Below are 20805 nucleotides of genomic sequence, written 5' to 3'. Positions count from 1 at the left end.
GGTCGGATGAAGTTTGCTTGCTGTGGGTGGGACTTTCATAGGGAAATGTGCCTACCGCTTTGCCTGGAGTCGCAATGGTGACGGATTGATTGCGGCTCTTCCAGGTGACGTCTTTGATGGAATTGTTACTGCGGTCAAAATCCGTTCAAGGTTTAGTCGAAAATCTGTAAAATGCATCTTTTTTATCTTTTTGATTTTCTTAAAAATACAGAATTCATTGTAGAGTTTCACATCAAGAAGATAGAAAAAATCTTCTTATAAGCCTTTACAGTTCGTCTCATTATGGGGAAGGTCGACAGTACTTGGTCTTGTCGATCCACACCCAACAAGTCAATCACACATTTAGGTTTTTTTATTTCTACTTGTTGGTCTTCTTCATTCACAATTTTAGAAACTTCCATTTCAATATATTCATGTACTGTTGATAACATGTGTACATATTTGTGGTCACTCCATTTTATAGCAAGAACGCCCCGACCAGATCGTTTGATCGCTTCCCCCTTTTGCAGTTCAACATGCTTGAATACTTGTGGCATACATCTCCTAGGCAACAAAGCAGTACCCACAGCATACGTATCATGTTCAAGAAGCTTCTCGTACAGGTGGGGGGGAGGAATATCAATTATCAAGGTAAAAAACATAATCCATATCGAAAAAAGGCTGTAGCAAATTAAGCGTGACAGCTTCACTAGCCAATTTGTCGTCAATTTTGTCCTCCCCAACGTATATTTTTAATGTACAACAGTAACCAGAGGAAGATTCACAAACCTTGTAAATCTTAACCCGAATCGAGCCCTTTTCTTGGGATTGAAGTGAATTATACTTAGCCTGCTTCTCATTTCAGTTTCATCTAGGGCAATGTCTCTTTCTGGCTCCAACATATGAAGGAACTTTGTTTCTAAATATCTAATAACTGATCTCAGTGTTTTCAACTTATCATGCTGATTTTCGGTTTTAATGTTTTCATAATAAAAATGAAGAAATTGAGATATATTATTGAATCTCTCAAATGACATTGTTTCGGTAAATATGGGCGGTAAATATTTTCTTATGGGTCCAGTAGTGTTTGAGTTCAGGCTTTTCCACCTGGCCAATGTTCACATAAAGCGCAAAGTAAACTTTTAGCTCATCCCTAGTAACATCTACCCACTTACTATCTGACGTCAACCTCTTCCTACCAGGTAACGTAAGCTACGTAGCGTGTGTACATTTATTCCAGGTACACCACGAAATTTTTTTTGGGGACATTTTTTATGTCTAACCAAGGCCAATCACTGTCAACAAACTAGGTTTTTCTTAGCTTTACATTTGGGGGGATTTTTGAAGATCTTACAGTAGGAGATTGTTTAGGCCTAGGCCTACCAGGTTTTTGTTTTTTGGGGACCTGAGTCTTTGTTATATTTTTTTAAAGAAACCAAACTTTTTCAGGTAGATTTTGTTTTGGATTAGTCTCAATATTTGGCTCAAAAGTACTACAAATCATAGGAATAGGCTCCATACTAGTATCAGTGCTAGTACTTGGAACTTCAGTAAAATCCATGTCTTCAATAGGGTTAGGACTACCATTATTATTTAGGCCTACCTCACTGTTCTCTTCGAACTCCTCAAACAATCTAGGTGAAAGCCGAGTCTCACTTGGTGATTGCCTAGATTTGGATTTGGAAGTCAGGCTAGTGTATTTGCATTCATTCCGCTAGGAGCGGCATCGAGTCAGACTCGTCTGTCTTCCTCAATGGGTTAACAAAGTAAAAAATACAGGAATGTGATGAACTGTGAAAAATCAACCCGTTTAACAACTTAAATAAGTATATGTTATACAATGTAAATTGTTGCCCTAATTATATAGTCAAATGATTGTACAGTATTAAATTTACTCAATATAATTCCAAGATACAGAGTGAAACTAGGTATGAATTTTCTATAAATAGTTACAAGAAAAAATAATGTTTTTCAATTTTCTAATAGAACCGATTACAATAGTGAATCTGAGTGCAAGCAATTGTGTAGGCATAAGATTTAAAAACTTGAAACAAATTTAGTGCACTATCTATAATCGAGCTAAGCGCTTTGTATAATAATTTCATTTTTAATTTACATGTAACATTAAATATAGGTTTTTTCTGTGTGTCAGTCATATTGCTGAACACGGCATAAAGAAGTTGTTCATTTGTACAAACCACCGCGAACATGTGCAAAATTATCAAATTCTTATAGATAAAATATAAAATGGCTTACAAGTAGCATAACGCTTGATTAAATCATATTTATTTGTAAGACAGTGACAAGTGATGTTATACTGGTAATGCTCAGTGTTAACTGGTATTTTACGTTCGGAATGTTCTTATGGGCAGTTTTGGAGATGCATTCATGTCGAAGTCAGTTGAATCCAGATCGTTAGTCCATGTCTGAAAACAATATTCAATAATTTAATAAAATATTCCTCCATTTTGATTATTTTGTTTATTAATATTTAGAAAACATCAGATGTGACCTGATGTGCATATCTTTTAACATCAGAGTTTGCAAATGGGTTACAAACGCAGTGTTCCGAATGGTATTGAAAATCAGCAGCAGTTAAAAACTCCTTAAGTTTAACCCGTGAGGAGTCCCGTATATTCCACTTACGTAGTAGGTCACCTGTATAGCTGCCATCTAACATTGCGTTTTTTATTGCTATTTGCTCTCTATTGCTTTTAAATCTTAACTTGCACTTATAATGCAATTTGTACCTGTTTCCTGATAAGTTAATTTGTATTTTACAAGTGTCAGGCAATTAAAAAAAATTAATAACAAAAATAATTACTAACTATTGGATTTTTTTAATTTTATTAATTTATCCCCATTCACTTACACATGCAGAAGGTTGAAATAATTTTTTTCAGTTACTAAGGAAATGTTTTTTATTACTTAAGACATTCTAAATTAAATTGATAATGTAAAAATAATGCATGTGAAGTGGAAACTAATACAAGAAACAAAAACTTAGATCTAGTTCCCTTCTGCTGCACAGTTGTGGCACCAATAGCTTGTTTTGGCAGTGTGCTCCTTGCATACGGATCTTTTACAAGCTGAGCATTTGTATGGAGTAAACCTGTTTTTCCTGACAGGGCAGTAGTGACACCTTGGTTTTCGTCCCTCGACAACTGAAAAAACATACAAACAGATATATATATATATACATATATATATATTTTTATATGTAGGATCGGATCAAAGAATTTATTGTGTTCACAATCAAGAAGTATTAGAGTTTTTTGTAAGACCAAGGTGTTTTTATCGGTAAAATATTAAATGTATACAGTTTTAGTTACTGGTAAAAAAGATCAATCCCTACCTGGTGGGGGGTTTGGCTCAGGAAGTTCTACACCGGCGACAGCCCTGATGCTGGTCCTCAACGGGAGTGAGAGGGTCTGAATAGAAGCTCTATGTAGAATATGCGGCTTTACTAGGTCCCTCGCAAGGCTCGTTATGAAAGTCCTCCTCTGCATGGTGTCTTTTGTATTCAGGTTGTAGATAATCTGACCATTTATAGTTGCCAGATTCAGGAGTCCACAAAAAATCGTCAAAGGCCACCTGTTACTAATACGTTTTACAGAGTAGTCCTTTTTCTTTCTGTCTACAACATCGATCCCACCTTTGGTCATGTTATAAAAAGTAATGACCTCTGGTTTGTTAGCCTCAGAATCGGGATCAATAGAGTCATCATCATGAAATGTCGACAACATCAAAACATTTTTCCCTTTTTTCGGGACATAAGAGACTAATGTGGCTCTATTCGGGTCACAGCCAAAAGCAAACATGCTGCTGCCTACTGGTCTACCGTTGACATCTTTAAATGAATCTGGGATCTCTCGCTTATTTTTTTTTATAGTCCCTACTATAGTGGTTCTATGATGCATGAACAACTCATTGGCAAGGGGAACAGAGGTATAGTAATTATCCATCGTAATGTTCCTTCCTGTTCTGTCGATAGGTTCCATTAGTCTCAAAACCACGCTACTTGCTGAGTTGTCATACGCATAAGGGCCCGGGGGCTGTTTGCCCGGATAAATTTCCATGTTCAACACATAGAATGTTCGAGCGTCCGACATTGCATAAATTTTTATACCATACTTGTCTGGTTTATTGCTCAGGTATTGTCTGAACTTACATCTTCCCCGAAATGCCTCCAGCATCTCATCAATAGTAACGTACTCTCCTGGAGTGTAGTGTTCCTTACACAAACTGACAAAAGTTTCGAATACATCCCTAAATGCAGCCAAGTTGTCAATTTTTTTACGTTCCTCCCTGGTTCTATTGTCATCAAATCTGATTGCTCTTACAAGCTGATGGAATCTTTTTTGAGACATGACTGCTTTGAAAAAGTCAGGGGCAGTTCCATCATTGACCCACATTTCACTAGTGTTTAGGTGGTTTCCTTTTTTTACTCCTAACATATAAAGAACCCCAAAAAATGATAGCAATTCATCAACATTAGTATTAGGACAATCTTGTTTGTCACGAGCATAGTTTGAGGAGATATCATCCAACTCGTCATTGGTAAAGTTGACAATGTTCTGAATCATTTGATCTGGGAAGAAAAGTTTCCATGAATCAAAGATAGTTCTACTGTTCTTAGCAGCGCCTTTTACACCTGGCAATTTTTTTATAATATTCTGTTGAGAAGTTTTCGTTCTTCTAGCATCAGATTTATGAATGTACCATTTTGTGAAAGTATCCTTACCTACATACACTGGACCGGGATGTTGTCTCCTACTCTGCACTTGGATAGGTCCAGGCTCCCTTACTGGCTGAGCTACAGGTTCGTGCACCGCTATGTCCATAGCAGACGTTGATGGAGCATCCAGATTTGTAAAGCTTACATTTGCATCCTCTAGATCCCCGTCACTTTCACCAGACTGTTCAGTGTTCGAATCGTGGAGTGAATGCTCTGAAGGAGCATCTTGTTCACTATCACTACCAAGATTAGGAAAAGTCTCTTCATCCTCTTCAATCCAACTAAGAATAAGATGATCTTGAATCTTAGACATCTTGAAGTTTTCCAATGCTAAACTGCATAACACCACACTAAGTGACACTTGAAATTAATTCTACGCTAAAATGTTTCACTTAGACACTCAAATAACAATAAAAGACTAAAAACTTTGTTCATAAGAAACGCGAACTAAGCATACAAAACGCTAACGCGATCAGTCCCGTGTATAGATGTCGCCTAACTAATGCGCCAACGTGAATGGTCCCGTGTCGAGATGGCAACTAACAGAGTATGCGGCGCGCGCTTCCACCCCTCCCCCCTCCACTGCCTACGCATGAATCATATCACAACCACAGTGAAAACACGTGTTATATAGCCTATGAGGCACTTGCTAAGATTCAGGAGGCTAAATTAGAAAATAAAAACAATTTCTTCAGAGCTACTATTTTGTTAGATGGCATCTAACAAGGGGACCCCTCACGGGTTTATTTCTTTTTAAAAGTAAAATTAAGTTATTTTACCAAATCCATCGGAAAATTTTGGGAGATTTGTTCTTCAGGTCAACAGAAACAAAAATTGAAATATAAGCATGACCCAGAAATGTTTAGTTTTTCACTAGTCTGCTTATGTATGTTTTTTAGATTTGATTTTTAATTCAATTACTAGTAAATTTGCAAAATGTATGTTTGGAACTGTGTTTGATTTTAGTCACACACCAAGAGAAAATGTTATATTAATTAAATAAATATAAGAATGGATTGGAATCAAAAAACTATTGCACTACTACATATATATATATATGTATATATATGTAGTATATATATATATATATATATATACTCCCGGCGGAGCAAGTACTTTTTGCGATTCAATGTTTATTGAAATTATATATATATATATATATATATATATATATATATATATATATATACAAAGTGCAAAATAAATAAGATTGCACTCACTTATTGCCGCAATTATGATAATCCAGGATATAACAAACATGGCGGTTGTTAACAATTTCATTATTTTCATCTTGTATAGGCGCACGACAAACAGCTACTGTGACGTGATCAATAAGGCAGTGAAGGATGAAGCAATACACACTAGAACTTGTATTATCTGTAATAGCATTATGTAAGTGGTCGGTTTTAGCCTGTAATAGGTCGGTGCTATCTGTAATAGCATTAACGTCGGTTTTATCTCCTTTAATGGATCCACTGTTTATTACTAACCATTAATGCTAATAGTGCTGATATTCTATTCTGACCACGTGACGCATTATGCATTGTGACCCGATATTACGTGGCTAAAATTTCAAGAGCTAATTTGAACTTTTCGCAGGGACTTGATTTGAAACCATTTATGTCGTCCTTGCAGAAATTCGTATCTAACTACATTCCATAGAGATTATGCGCCCAAACACGACCTGGGAGAGTGGAATGTGGGTAACCCGAACCAGTATAACACGTTTAAATGATATTCATGGTATAAGCCAATTTGAATTTTATAAGCACATAAACTTTTATTCCTTATTAAAATCGATAATGGAATATGCCTTATAAAAGTACGATTGTAGGCCGCTCTTTTTTGTAGAGGTTGACTAGAAGGCTATAAAATGGGTCGTTTCAAATATTTAATTCAATAAAAAACTTGTGTTTAAAACCCATTAGGGAGGAGTTAACTTTATTCTGAACTGACCTTTACAAGGCAATTAAAATCAGCTCTTTTGGAGGCAGTTGGTAAAGAATTCATAAAATAATTTCCATTAAAGATAAACTTATAATTTTTGTTTTGTTTTGTAGAAAACATTGCGTTCTTTAAAAACAAAATATATTCACGGTACATAAAAAAAAGTTTGTAACAATATAAAATATTATTAATTCTTTTAGGAATTTTAAAAGCAATTTGCTATAAAAACTATTTCAAAAATTTTAAGCCATCTAAACCATATATTTTCTGAAACTCTATAATGTTTTTCACGTGGAAACAAAAACTTACATTTATATCTGAATGGTAAAAAAGTTGTCAATAAACACATGATACCCTTTTCGTAGATAGTTTGCTGCTTCTAATAGCTTCATCACAATAGAGGGACCAAGACCATACTTTTTCGTTTGCTCTTTATTTTCATTTGACGCCTTTCCTTTATAACAAAAGAATTTAACACAATATTTGGATACCGAATCACAAAGTGCTCATAACTTGATTCCCCACCTATGGTGATGTTTATTAGGCATGTATTGCATTAAACTGGTTTGAGTTTTAGTGCCGACCATACTCTCATCGATTGATACTTGCTGGTTACATAAATAATAGAAAGGAAAAAATCTGTTTCAATCGTCAAACTTTGGTTGAAATCTAGCGCAGGGATCATAATTTGGCTCATCGGGTTTTGCAACTTTTGACGTGTCTACCATGTGAAAAAAAGATAACAGATTTTCAAATCGGTCACGTGAAAATACTCGTGTAAACCATGGTGTTTCAGAGCAAGTTTTACTCCAGTACGACTTTATCGTTGGTTTTTTTTTTACCAAACCCATGTAAGAATTGTAGCTATAAATATACGCATTTCTGGGACAGTGACAGGCAACCAGGATCGGAAACGACTTCTTGGAGAAAGGTTGTCTCCTTTCATCCTGAGAAAGATTCTGCATATCTGTTTGTCTCATTGACAAACAATTCAATCAGTCCGGTAGTAAAAAATAAATCTAAAAAATCAATAGGTTTTATCGCATTTTGTGGTATATGTTTTAGACCAGGAGTTTCTTGATAGTCAAAATGGTGTTCAATGCTAGGTGAGCTACTCTCAACTACTTCCTCCCAATCACTTTCAATATCATCGTCGTCGTCGTCATCAGAACTGCTCAATACTCTCCATTTCCAGCATTAGGCCTACTGTCAACATTATGAGATTCGCTGTCAGATTCATGTGAAGGTATACTCACGGGCAACCTAATATTTGTGGGCGGGGATGGTGTGGGGTTAATAAAATTTTCAGAGTCATAAAATATATCTTCAAGCTGGAAGTCAGGGTCTTCGTCCGTGTCGTCTACAAAATCAGAACTAGAATGTTCAGATGCACTTTCTGAGTATTCTAACTCACGGTCCAGTTCACTGCTGTAATCAGCTAAAGTAAATTGATCCATGTTCACAAAAGAAGTTGAACAAAACACATTTCACTATAAATCTATAAACACTAAGTTTATAACTGATCTGAAACAATCAACTATTTGTCAGTTTTATTATTACTACTTTTGTCTGTAATGTCATATCGCTTTATTTTTTGCATACTGCTACAATGATTTGAGTGCCGTTCTTTTCAAATGTTGTTTAAAGAGTTTTATGTTATTTCTCCGAGAAAAACTTTGCATTCTCTCTTTATTTATTTTACATCAAAGTTTACTATAAACCATATAGTATTTTCTCAGCTAATAAAATATAAATATCCTATCTGGTATAAATCAAGCCTTTCACCAATCAAATTAATTTCAAATTTCTGATTTCATATAAGGAATATTGAAGATATTGTCAGGTTGCATTCTCAGGTTTTATACCAGTTTGGATAGAATGAAAGCTTGATTACATCATATTTATATGTAAGAAATTAACAGTAAGTGGTGATATGTAAAAGTTCTTGATGTTATCAGTATCTGAAGTTTGGAATGTCCATTGGAAGTTGACCTTGAGGGCATATCTCTGTTTTGGAGATGCTGAGATATTGGAGTCGCTCCTGTTATAATACAAGGCCAGCTGAAGTCACATCTTTAGCCCCAATCTGAAAACAATATGTCGTCATTTGATCAACCATTCTGTGTATGTTATTTATGAAAATAGTGCATATTATAGTTAAAACAAATGAAAACGCAGGTTTAAAATGTTACTCAACTTCCTTTTTAGTTAAATCCTGTCAAAGTTTAGCCATATGTTGTAACTAAAATTAAGGTATTTTGATCAAAATACACGAGGGGATTTATATGCAAGAGTTATTTTGTGAATATGTTCTTCAGGGCGAGGCAAACAAAGAATAAAATATAAGCATGGGTCAGAAATGCATGGTTGACCGCCCTACTGTGTGGGTGTCTTTCTAAGACTTGGTTTTTATTTCAAAACGAGTAAGTAAATAGTGACTGAAAATAACATAATTTAAAACATGTTTAAACTTTTTAAATTTACACTGATTTTTGAAATAAAAATTAAATCTACAAAACACAGTAAATGCAGTCATAAGGTAAACAAAGTATTTATGAGCTGTGTTATTATTTTTCTTTACCACGACCACAAATCCTCACAATAGAAAAAAATACAAAATAACAAATAGTATTACATTATACTAAAATTTATATTTATCTAATTTAAGGGTCAGATATTTGCAATGTGAGCGATTTAACACTGGAATGAATTCAATCAATTCCCATTATCTGAAATATTAGAATTTGGAGGTGGAAGCTTGGAGGCGTAACTCCACCAGCCTAAAATTGCAACACCTCAATCCAAATGAAAGAATAAATGGACGGTTGGCAATCTTATCATGTTACAGTTTAGCAGTTCCTTCTGGGAGATTCAAGAACCCCTATCTCCCTATACAGAGAGATCAACTCATGTTGGCCACCATAGGGGATCTCCGAAAGTATTAATAACAAAACAAATTAAAGTTTATAAAGTTTGTTTTAAAATTAACACACACATTAGTACATGTAATATATATATATATATATATATATATATATATAATATTACATGAGTATATAAGGAAAAATTATCTAGAGTTTTAGAAAAAAGTCGTCTCTAAGTTCCACTCACGATCTGCCAAAAGCACGCAGGCAATGAAGAACAGTACAGCGATGGTCGCATTAATCACCGGCATGTTGTACAGACATACGTCGCACAGCTACTGTGGTGTGATAAACAAGGCAGTGAGTGGAGTTCAAAGCAATACGCAACAATAGAAGTTGTACTATCTGTACTATATCATTTTATGTATCCGCTGTTTACTACCAGTCGTTTTTGATAACAGTAATGCTGGTCCATTCTGACCACGTGACGCATTATGCAATGTGATCCATAATTGAGTGGCTAAAATTTCATCAGCTAATACAAATTTTGTTTGGAAGAACCTGATTTTAAAACATTTCTATTGTTCTTGCACAAATTCTCTTCTAGCAAAATCCAATTGCGAGTAGAACTACTCTGGTTCCGATATAGTGATCCAGCGGTCCAACATGCTCAATTCCCTGAGTGGTCAATAAAGATTTGCAAATCTTTGCTCAGCTTCCTTAAAACAATATGATATTGTATATTAAACATGGTACCGGTGCGGAAAGAATCTCTTAAAGAAATTTACACAATATTCAAAATTCAGATAAAAATACATTTGAAAACACATTTAACCGTTTTACTTTGATATTAACTTTATGTGGTGCGGTAGATTTTTGTTTGCAAAAATCTTTGAAGACAATTTGGTTACAGCTCGTTAAAGTGCCATTTTTGTAAACCCGAAATATATAAAGCACTTTTTTTTCGACGAAGAGTGGTTCATTTTCAATCTTTATTTACCTCTTAGGGAATCGAACCCGTGTCTTCTCAGTTTAGGAGCCACAGCCTAACCCCTACACTGTGACGAAGATAATAGTTTAAACTGAGAGGTAATTTACACGGTGATGAGAGAGGTAATATTTTTTCAGGTTATATCTTCCTGTGTTGATGAACTTAATGCCGTCAATAACAGGTATATCACTGTCAGGTAAGTGAAAGACGCCACTTTAAATGTCGTCGCCAAAATATTTCATACTCTCAACAGAATTTCGCTAAGTGAGAATTTGTGCAGAAACAACAGTGATGACTTCAAATCAGGTCCATCCAATAAAGTTCGAATTAGCTCATTTATTCAATTAACAAATTTTAAAATGGGCGTACGCTCACCATCAAATACTCTTGCTTAAATGGTGGTGGCTGATGACTCAGATAAGATTAACATTCTGTATCGTATACATACACTAAATATTTAAAGAATTATTCACTGTCCGCTGCTATACATTATGATCTTACGTAATATATTTATGTGATGGACCTACGCCAAAGATAACGTTGATGTACTATATTGTTGGACAATTGATGACATATCTTAATGGATGATGAAATTTAGTTGTTGAGTCAACGGAGAGGGTGTAATATTAAGCTACAGCATTATAGTTGAGTTGCTCAACTCTTCACGTTCTGCTAAGAGGATTTAGTACCTTAAATGTTTTTCTTTGTTTGTTTTCCTTTCTAGTTTTAGGGTTTTTTTTAGTTAAACCAATTTATCATACAAGTGTTATTAATTATTAGAACGTTTAAAAAGGTTTTAAACTATACATGCAGTGTCTTTTGGGAATACCATTTGTCCACGTTGTATTATTTCTTATTTAAAACACAACTTTGTTGAGCATTTATGTTTTGGGAATGTTAAAAATTTTAGTAACAGTGAACTGTGACCATCTGTTTGATTTTCTATGCTACTAATATATTTGTAGTTTTTGTAGATGTTTATGATGCGGTAGCCTTGTTTTGAAAGGAGTATTGTTTTTAACAGTTTAATTGGGTTTCTTGCGTACCAAAATGATATTGCCATAGTTTTATGCATTATCATGCTTAGATCATTTCTCATCAATTGTGTTTTTAAATTTAGGAAAAGTCAGGGTGATTGATCCAGCCAAATAGCCAAGTCTAGCTCAACCTATCTACTCCTAAGCCTGGATCTTCAATAGAAGGCATATTTGATGACCAAAACAAGGTTTTACGAAGTGCCTCAAACATTAAAGAACTCTTATCTTAAGGAACCCCAAATAGAGAGCAAAATTTGCTAAGAGATGGCTTGAGGTTGAAATGGAAAACAAAGACAGCAAATTTGGAATCTCCTATGGAGCCAGCGTTTACTAAAACTCTGTTTCTTCCCAATGCTGTATTTTTTATTATAAAAAGGAATATTTCTTAAAAAGTTCCCAAGACATAAATCACATATTCAGTATATTATTCCAAACCTACTGAGTTTTTTATACTTATTGGGCATCTTAACAAAGTAAACAAAACATAGTTGTAGTAAAATAACAATTTTTAAAACTCGTTATTTTGTTTATTTTTTATAAATTTTTAATTTTTCATAATTTTAAGAAGAAATCTCAACTTTATAACACATGTGTTAAAAATTTGGTGCCTCTAAGTTAAGAAATCTTTGAGAAATTTCAACTTGCAACTGCACAAATCAACATTGACAGTATAGGCTTTAGCAAACTCCCGTAACACTTGTTACCTAGAAAAGAACTATTCCAGTAGCAACTTCAAGCCTTCTTTTAGCAATTTTTGTGTGTGTTGGTTTGTAAAAAACACTTTAATACGTAAAAAACCAACTAAACTGTTACAAACAATACACCTTTCAAAACAACGCTACCGCATCGGAAACATAAACAACAAACTGGAAATATAAGACTTGCACAGAAAATCAAACAGCTGCTATAAAAATATTACATCCTTTCCGTTGACTCAATAACTAAATTTCATCATCCATTAACATATTTCATCACTTGTCAAACAATATAGTACATCAAATTATGTTAAGTATAGCGTTGGCGCATCACATAAATATATTACGTAAGATCATAATGTATAGTGGCGGACAGTGAATAACTCTTTAATATTTAGTGTATGTGTACGATACAGAATGATCTTATCTGAATTATCAGCCACCACGATTTTTAAGCAAGAGTGTCTGATGGTGAGCGTACAGGCATTTAAAAAATCTGTTATTTAAATAAATTAGCTAATTCGAAGTTTGTTATATGAATCTAATTTGAACTAATCACTTTTGTTCCTAAACAAATTCTCATTTGTTGACATTCTATTGACAGTATGAAATATTCTAGACACCGCCATAGTCATCTAATCCTAATCACTCAAACTCTATTCATATATGTGGCATATTTTATGTCATAATTGTAGTTCAGGTGCCGAGAGCTAATTTATATTGTAATCAGGCAACCTGGTTTATATCGAAATCAACAAAGGAATATCCCCCTAAGAAAGAAGTTAGTCGTCAGCCACTCTAGTTTCAGTGGAGGAGTTCTAACCACGCAATATCGGATAACATTGCATAATGCGTCACGTGGTCAGAATGGACCAGCATTACTATTATCAAAAACGATCGGTAGTAAACAGCGGATACATAAAATGATATAGTACAGATAGTACAACTTCTATTGTTGCGTATTGCTTTGAACTCCACTCACTGCCTTGTTTATCACACCACAGTGGCTGCCCGACGTATGTCTCTACAACATGCCGGTGATCGCTCCGGTCTTCGTTGTACTGTTCTTCATTTTCTGCGTGGTTGCTGGAAATTGTGAGTGTAACTTAGAGACAACTTTTTCTATAGATCTAGATATTTTTCCTTATATATACATGTATATTATTACGTTAGTCCACATTTGACATGGTTCGTTTTGGGTACATGTAATATTCTATTGTACATGTGTGTTTTGTATACAACACACATGTACAAAAGTAGTAAAAACTACTTCATTATGTAGAAAGCTGTCAACTGACAAGTATAAATCAATAGCAGTCACCATAATCCGTGAACTTAAGGGGAGTCGGGTGTCCCTATCCTTACAATGTTAAATTGACTGTATTTGATGTACCTTTTTGAAATAAGTACAAATACCACAATTCTAATTTTTATTTTAAATTAAAGCCATCTTCTTTCTCTACCATTTATATGGATGGTTTACTGTTTAAAATAATATTGGTATTTTTATGATTTTTTTAAATTGACTTTTACATCTTATGTAAATTAGTTTTTTAATTCTCTTAAAAATAAAGTAAAATAGTTGCAAAAATATTCTCCATACAAATTAACGAGGACAATGAGCTAAACAAAGTTTAAAAAGCATCATTCAGATATCTTATGTGGTTCTGAGAAAAGGTACATTAAAGCTGAAAAATGTTAACTTCCGGAAAACGCAAAAAACGCGTAGGGCTAGAAATACTAGGATCACAATTAGGTATGCTAGGCCTACGACTAACTTCACAAGTAGAGTTGTTTATACTGTCCTCCACTACCTCTAGTCTAACTACATGATATTTTGGTGTACCAATAAACACCCTTTTACGCTTCTTGAATATTTTACCGACTGATCCAGGCATTTTTGAACTAAAAGAACTGTAAAAATAATTCAATACTTGTTGGTAAGCAAATCACAATATGAAATGCAACAGACAAACTTCAGTGAATAAATGTCAAATGAAAACAGCTGGCAATATTACAGGCAAAGGCAACCAAATGATATTATCAAGTAACTATAGCAACTAAGAAACAACTGTACTATAACAAGTGATACTGCTGGGAGTTGAGTGAACATGCGAAACTTGAACAAGCGCAACTTCAAAAATTTATAACTAAAAAAGTAATGGTCATAGAGGAATGAAGTTTTCAGTAAAATACACAGTAATAATTTGGGAATATAAAAAAAATAATCTGGAAATTTCTTTTATTTTTAGTCACCTGACACCCCTCAAGTTTCTGAAAACTTGAAAAATGACGCTTACTTTAACACACACGCACACACACAAAGTAAAAATTTCCTTATGTGATCTAAAAGCACAAATGGACAGAGATTAATGATACAGTGTAATTCTTTTTTTATCATCTCTTATGTTAAACACTAAAATTACTAAAAAAATAAAGCATCGTGATAAAAATTCAGGCTTATTAAAATGTAACGTATGTTAGAAATTGAAGAATAACACACTTGAGGCACAAAGTGGAGACTCAAAAAATAAACTGCCACACCTTACTGAAAAATAGTCCAGTAATAATGGCAAACAGTGTTGCCAACTTATAATATGCTGTTGCGTCCATCTAGAGGTTTTATTTCAGATGTGGAAGAAACTATATCGCTTTAGGTAAATGTTAATGTACCCAGATGGGCTAAACTCCCTGAAGATGAAAACTAAATTGTAAGAAAATTATTGCAAATGTCACAATAATTTGTTGGTATGTTAGGTCAATCACAACATGCTATGTTTGTACCGTGCTGGAGTCATTGGTTTACAATCCATAGAATTTTTTTACCTAAGAGCCTGCAAACCCTCTCTCTGTACATAATCATGACGTAAAAATACAGTCTTTAAATTAAACCACTTTCCGTCACTCGATCAAGCCGAAATAGTGCATATGTAACTCAAATCCTGTGACATATTATTAAAATTATATAATATTAAATTACCCAGACTTTTTATTTAAAAAATTCAGTGTTAATGTTAAAAGTTTAAACTTTTTAATTTTTTTTATTAGCAATCACTATTTACCTGTTTTGAACTAAAAATAAAGTCTTAGAAAGACACCCACACAGAAGGGCGGTAAACCATACATTCCTGACCCATGCTTATATTTTATTCTTAGTTTACCTCGCCCTGAAGAATAAATTCACAAAATAACACTTTACATATAAACCCTCTCGTGTCATTTCATCAAACCTTAATTTTAGTTACAAAAAATGGATAAACTTTCGGAGTCTTTGGGAGAGTTTAGTAAATTTTTAAAGCTGTGCATGTATATATTTGTTTTAACGGTGATACTAGTTTCCTAAATAATATAGAATGTGGTTAATTAATTGACAAAATATTGTTTTCAGATTGGTGCTAAAGATGTTCCTTTAGCTGGCCTTATTTTTCAACAGGAAACTCCGCCATGCCTCCATCTCCAAAACTGCGATAGGCCCTCAAGGTCAACTTCCGCTGAACATTCCAAACTTCTGATACTAATAAGCATCAAGAACTTTTACACATCACCACTTACTGTTAATTTATTACAAATAAATATGAAGTAATCAAGTTTTTATTCCAATCAAACTGGTATAACCTGAGAATGCAACCCTATTCGAAATCGTCTCTTAGGGTTCTCAAAAACTATAATTTTTTAACATCCTAGTTACAGAGTTTAAATTAACCAAAAAATAAATGGGAAACACATATATACAGATCCACACAACCCTCAGTCAACAGGGGAGTACCTCAGGGCTCTATATATTTACTATCTTAGAACACTGTTTCTGTTATCTTACTTCACTTCACACTCGTATTCAATAACTGAGTGTAAAAATTATTTTTATATATTTCAAGTGTAAGAAAATTTCTTTACAACTCTTGTACAGAATGAAGAATAGAATGTGGGTGTAACAGTAAGGCATGTTTGACTGTAAAACTTCCTGTCTAGAAAAGAACTTTGACAGAGTGCCTTTGCTTTAAATGCTTTAGGAAATAAAAATGAATCTTTGTAACGGGTAGACACTTTTCGTTTCTTGCTATTAAGTACCAAAGCGGATCAAATAATTTGGCTTAAAGATTGCCAAATTCTAGCAATTACGAGCTTTTTGAAGCATTTATTATATTTTCCCATCCAATGGAGGATGGTACACTAGGAGTTTGACAAAAATATTAAACGTAACGAGAAGTCAAGATGTATATAATTTTAAACATTATCTGGTATATGTTTAGGCATTTTATAACAGCGATGAATACAGCATACAAAACTTTCAAAGATTGATCCAGTAGAAATACAGGATATGTTCATATATTTTACTTGGTTATATAAAACAGACCTTATATCAACAGCCGCAATCTATGTAAGCAAACATAAAAACGCTACTATATACTGAATATAGTATTATAAATGTTATATAAAAGTACATTATAAAAATAGTTATGTACCTTTTCGGCTGCATTAGTTTTAATTTTACAATTTTTTGTATAAAAAGGGGTTTATAGTATTAGGAAGATTTGTCAGACGGTATGTAATTACGTTGAAATGTACTCCTTTGGCAAGTCTGCTCATGTCACGCGAAGATACAAAGTTCGATTCAGAACTTTGTATTTATGTACTGGGTATTTTGTCCAACTATTACTGGGGTTTTTGGTTTGTCCTAATTAGGGGGTTTCTTGCTATAGAACAATTCACTTATTTAGGCAAGACTAGATTGCCGCTTTATTAAAGTAATCCAGTGAAATGGAAAGCCTTAAAAAAAAGAAAAATTCTCATATAGAATACTTTTTTCTGTTTGAACAACAATCTTTATTACAGATCAGACATGAACTCTTTGTGACTAATTTGTGTACTTTTGAATATTAATAAGAATTAACTTTATAGCAAGTTGTATTTGCCATCGTTCAGTGAAACGAAGAATCAGTAACACTACGTTTCGAGATCTGAAATATGACCTCTTCTTCAGGTAAATAACTAACCTAATACGTAATTACAAACTAGGTTAAAATAAGCAAATCATACTAAAGCGTTATGGCACGCCATGTTGTGTGTCAACTTCACTAACTCTAAAAAATGCACTTAATAAAAAAAATATACCTTACACAATACCAATCATTAAAACTGAACTACAGAATACAGGTCACCAAGACGTCTGCATTCGTCTACCAACCACCTACGACTGACCAGAGGCTAGACCCAAGAAAAACTCAATTATGTGCTTAGACAACGCACATATGCTCTCGGCTCCTGTACTATAATGAAACGTTTAAACTAATATTTGAAACGCGATATTAGAGCGCGATATCAGAACTGAATCGTTAGTGCGCAGTTATATCAATATATCGTATAATTTAAAAGTTGTGTAGACTAATCTATTATAAACCGCATTACTATTAAGAAAAGTAAAATATGAGGACAATTATGTTTCGTACGGTTCTAAAACATAATAACGAGCATATTGACGTTACTTTCTTATGAAACAGTGAAGGAAACTGTCGGGAGAAAACAATAAGGCAATGTTGAAAAGTTGAAAAGAGGAATAAATTACGTCTGAAAGCTTGACGTCACAACACGATAACTGCGGCATTCATAACTTACTCCGTCTAGCTGTGATAGATGGTTACAGAGAGACGAGTCCAGTGAGACGCTCTGTGAATGCCGGTTTGTTTTGGTGCATTCTGTTACAACTGGAATCGTCCTTTAAAAGATAACAACAGTGTTACGGGAGTTTGGTAATGTCTATACTGTCAATGTTGATTTTTGCAGTTGTAAAGAAACATTTCACAAAAAAATTTTAATTTAGATCTACCAAATATTTAGTATTTGGTTATAAAGTTGAGATTTCTTCTTAAAATCATGTTCAATTTTAAATTTAAAACATAAACCAAATAACGACTTTCAAAAACGTGTTTGTTTTAAGATACCCAATGAGTATAAAAAAAAACTCTGTAGATTTGGAATAATATACTGAATATGTGAGTTAAGTCTTGGATTTATATCTTGTGAACTTTTTCCATAATGTATCGTTTTTTAACAAAATAAAGACAACTTTAGGTAGAAACACAGTTTTAGTAAACGCTAGCTTCATATGAGGTTCCAGATTTACTGTCAAAGAAAATCTGAACCTGAAGGAAGATTGTCTTTTTCCTTTGTTAACATTATTTCGTGTTTTAATAGATGAGGCACTACAACTAAAGTGATATATTACTATAAATGCGCTCTATTCAGTTCTGATATCTGCAACATAATAAAGTGATGCGTCTCAAATATTAGTTTAAACTTTTTACTATAGTGCAGGAGGCGAGAGTCAATGTCCATTGTACAAGCACACAATTGAGCTTTACTTGAATACTATAGAGGAATTTATAATTATACAATACAATGTCGAATTTTAGACGCTATACTAAGAGGTGAACTGGAGCTGTACTGAACCCGGGTGGGTCGCAACCTATAGAATTCCTTGGTGAGAGCGTCTGCCCACATCTCTACCCCATAAAGGAGCACGGACTGGATTGCGGACATCAATAACCGTCTTCTGCCGGACCGAGGACCCCCGACATTGGCCATTAGCTTACTAAGATAAGAGACCAGCCTAGTCCGCTGTACGGAAGATTTTGTCTCTCCAGCTTAACTTGTTGTCCACCATGACTCATATATTTGAGGGTACTGAAAGGTTTAAAAATATCAATCGGTAATTTTTCTCTCAGAGTATATTATTCTTAGCTCGACATATTTAAACTGAACGTCAACCACACAAAACATTGTTATATCGCCATTAGGCAACTAGATAAATGAGCTGAGCGTCACTTCCAGTCAAAATAATAGCTAGTCTGTATGTACAGATTACGGCTGAAACCGGTTTAAAATTTACTCTTGACGGTGGGTTTTAACTCTGTCGTGAAAGTTGAACACAACGTTTTGAGAGTTGGAATCCATCTTCTTCGTCAGGTGGCGAAGAGGTGGTATGATTCATATGTTCATTGCGACTGTATTCTCATCATTACAAAACGTAAAAACACACTACGTAGTACATAAGTAAAACATGGACACGAAAGATATCCTGAGAAAACACGTTTTTAATGTGATGAACCAAGTAAGTCGTCTATTCTTATACGATCTGTATGAGTTGAAATAGTAATTTGTATTTACTTTAACAGACGCTTCTGGGTTGATAATACAATAGTCTTGAGGAACTGTAGACTCGTCTTCTATGATGGTTGTTTCTTCTACGCCACCTTCTGCAATTTTTGCTAGGGGTTTAGACACAACTGGAGTTACATCATCAACTACTATGGAAATAAATTTAAATTCCCTTCTACACAGGACAGTAAGGAGATGAATATAAAAGATACAAGTACTTTTCTGTTATTGACGGTAGTATGTTCAACTGATGTACTAGTCCAAATGGTCGATGGCACAATCCAATTTCAAAATACCGTTTTTAGAACAGTGTCTTGAAATGTACTCGTACTTGCAAGAGCTATTGTACTTTTCTTGTAGACCATTCAATTCGCTCCTTTGTTCACAAGGTGTTTTGCTACGTCTAATATTGTGTAATTATATATATATATATATATATATATATATATATATATATATATATATATATATAAGTGAAGTTAATAACATAATATATATAATAAGTCTTCTGTTTAAAGCCTCTCTATAAAATTGACTTTCAGAGTACGCAGACGCAAAAATTTGGGGGTATCAAAACTGCAAGTGTTCACAATGAAAGTTTACACTCGCCGAGGCATTTATCAGTTTTAAATTCGGATTGGTACTCTAGTGGTATCAATCAGGTCTTTTTTATGGGGGGGGGGGGAGAATATTCCTACCAGCCTTCAACAACTGATACATTTACAGTTCTTTCAGCTTTTAATACCACTGTTGACAAATCAGTATGTTCTACTGTGTGGAGCTCACGAGTAGAGTAGCAGTTGGAGTGCGCCTTCTTCCTGTCAGGGCTCTCTGTCAATCACGTTTCATGCGATTATAAAAACATTGCGCATGTTGTGCCAGGAATAATTTATTTATTATTAAAAGTTTATTTACGTTTTTGAATGAAATAACATGTATTTCATTTGTATTTTCAGTAAGATTTTTTTGTATATTGACTACAAACTACAACTATACTACAACTTTTTTATTACTATAGTGTTATGTTTGCATAGTATAATTGTTATATAGTTTTGTCTATTAGTTTATTTCCACTTTTTACTTATTCTAAATTTTCTCATTATATTAATATGACTGTAACATTGTATAATATTATTAATTGCATTACCACTATTCTAGCAAATTGAATGTTCATCGTAATACGACTTTGTTTAAATAATGCTCTACAAACAATTAAATGAACAAATATTTTGTAAGAAGTAACTTTTTATAAATATTACAGTGACTTATGTTTACAACTGTTATTGCTAAATATTTCCTAAGTTGAGTTTATTTATAATTTATTTTAATTCATTTGGCTCCATTTGAGATATTTTAAACATTTTTATCTCTTTTCAAAAGCAATAAAAGTTGATATTGT

At 33.7% G+C, this 20805-nt stretch overlaps 2 protein-coding genes and 1 long non-coding RNA gene across 10 annotated transcripts in view; 1 reads left to right on the top strand and 2 right to left on the bottom strand.

Moving 5' to 3' along the window:
• LOC124357862 overlaps nucleotides 1–12536 on the bottom strand; it is a 102282-nt gene extending 89746 nt beyond the window's left edge. Inside the window, exons 1-4 of one of the 8 annotated variants that reach the window (XM_046809945.1) lie at nucleotides 11349–12536; nucleotides 11047–11191; nucleotides 7921–8750; nucleotides 2236–2405 (exon numbers count right to left, since the gene is read on the bottom strand). Coding sequence is in view for 1 of the 8 variants with exons in the window: in XM_046809947.1 (XP_046665903.1) it covers nucleotides 2325–2405; nucleotides 7921–8121 (282 nt within the window). In the remaining 7 variants the exon portion in view is untranslated. The other 7 variants (XM_046809946.1, XM_046809944.1, XM_046809943.1 and 4 more) reach the window with 7 other exon arrangements.
• LOC124357861 (piggyBac transposable element-derived protein 1-like) lies at nucleotides 2412–5773 on the bottom strand. The gene is made up of 2 exons (XM_046809937.1): nucleotides 3335–5773; nucleotides 2412–3143 (listed from the first exon to the last, which is right to left on the bottom strand). The coding sequence occupies exons 1-2, from the start codon at nucleotides 5028–5030 to the stop codon at nucleotides 2989–2991; spliced, it is 1851 nt and encodes a 616-aa protein (XP_046665893.1). The 5' UTR covers nucleotides 5031–5773; the 3' UTR covers nucleotides 2412–2988.
• Nucleotides 12537–12566: 30 nt separating the features above from the next.
• LOC124357864 lies at nucleotides 12567–15841 on the top strand. The gene is made up of 2 exons (XR_006921999.1): nucleotides 12567–13346; nucleotides 15640–15841. It is a non-coding gene; the product is annotated as an uncharacterized LOC124357864 (long non-coding RNA).
• Nucleotides 15842–20805: the final 4964 nt, after the last annotated feature.

This window comes from Homalodisca vitripennis, chromosome 3 (genome assembly GCF_021130785.1).
Source record: "Homalodisca vitripennis isolate AUS2020 chromosome 3, UT_GWSS_2.1, whole genome shotgun sequence".
Taxonomy (NCBI): Eukaryota; Metazoa; Arthropoda; class Insecta; order Hemiptera; family Cicadellidae; genus Homalodisca; species Homalodisca vitripennis.
The sequence above is the reverse complement of the archived record's forward strand: the minus strand, read 5'-3'. Positions and strand labels throughout refer to the sequence as shown.

Excerpts from the sequence above, each read along its gene's own strand:
- LOC124357861 (XM_046809937.1), bottom strand. The coding sequence starts at position 5,030 with ATGTCTAAGATTCAAGATCATCTTATTCTTAGTTGGATTGAAGAGGAT. Across the intron at positions 3,144-3,334 it reads TGAGCCAAACCCCCCACCAG|TTGTCGAGGGACGAAAACCA; the intron begins GTAGGGATTGAT and ends ATGTTTTTTCAG.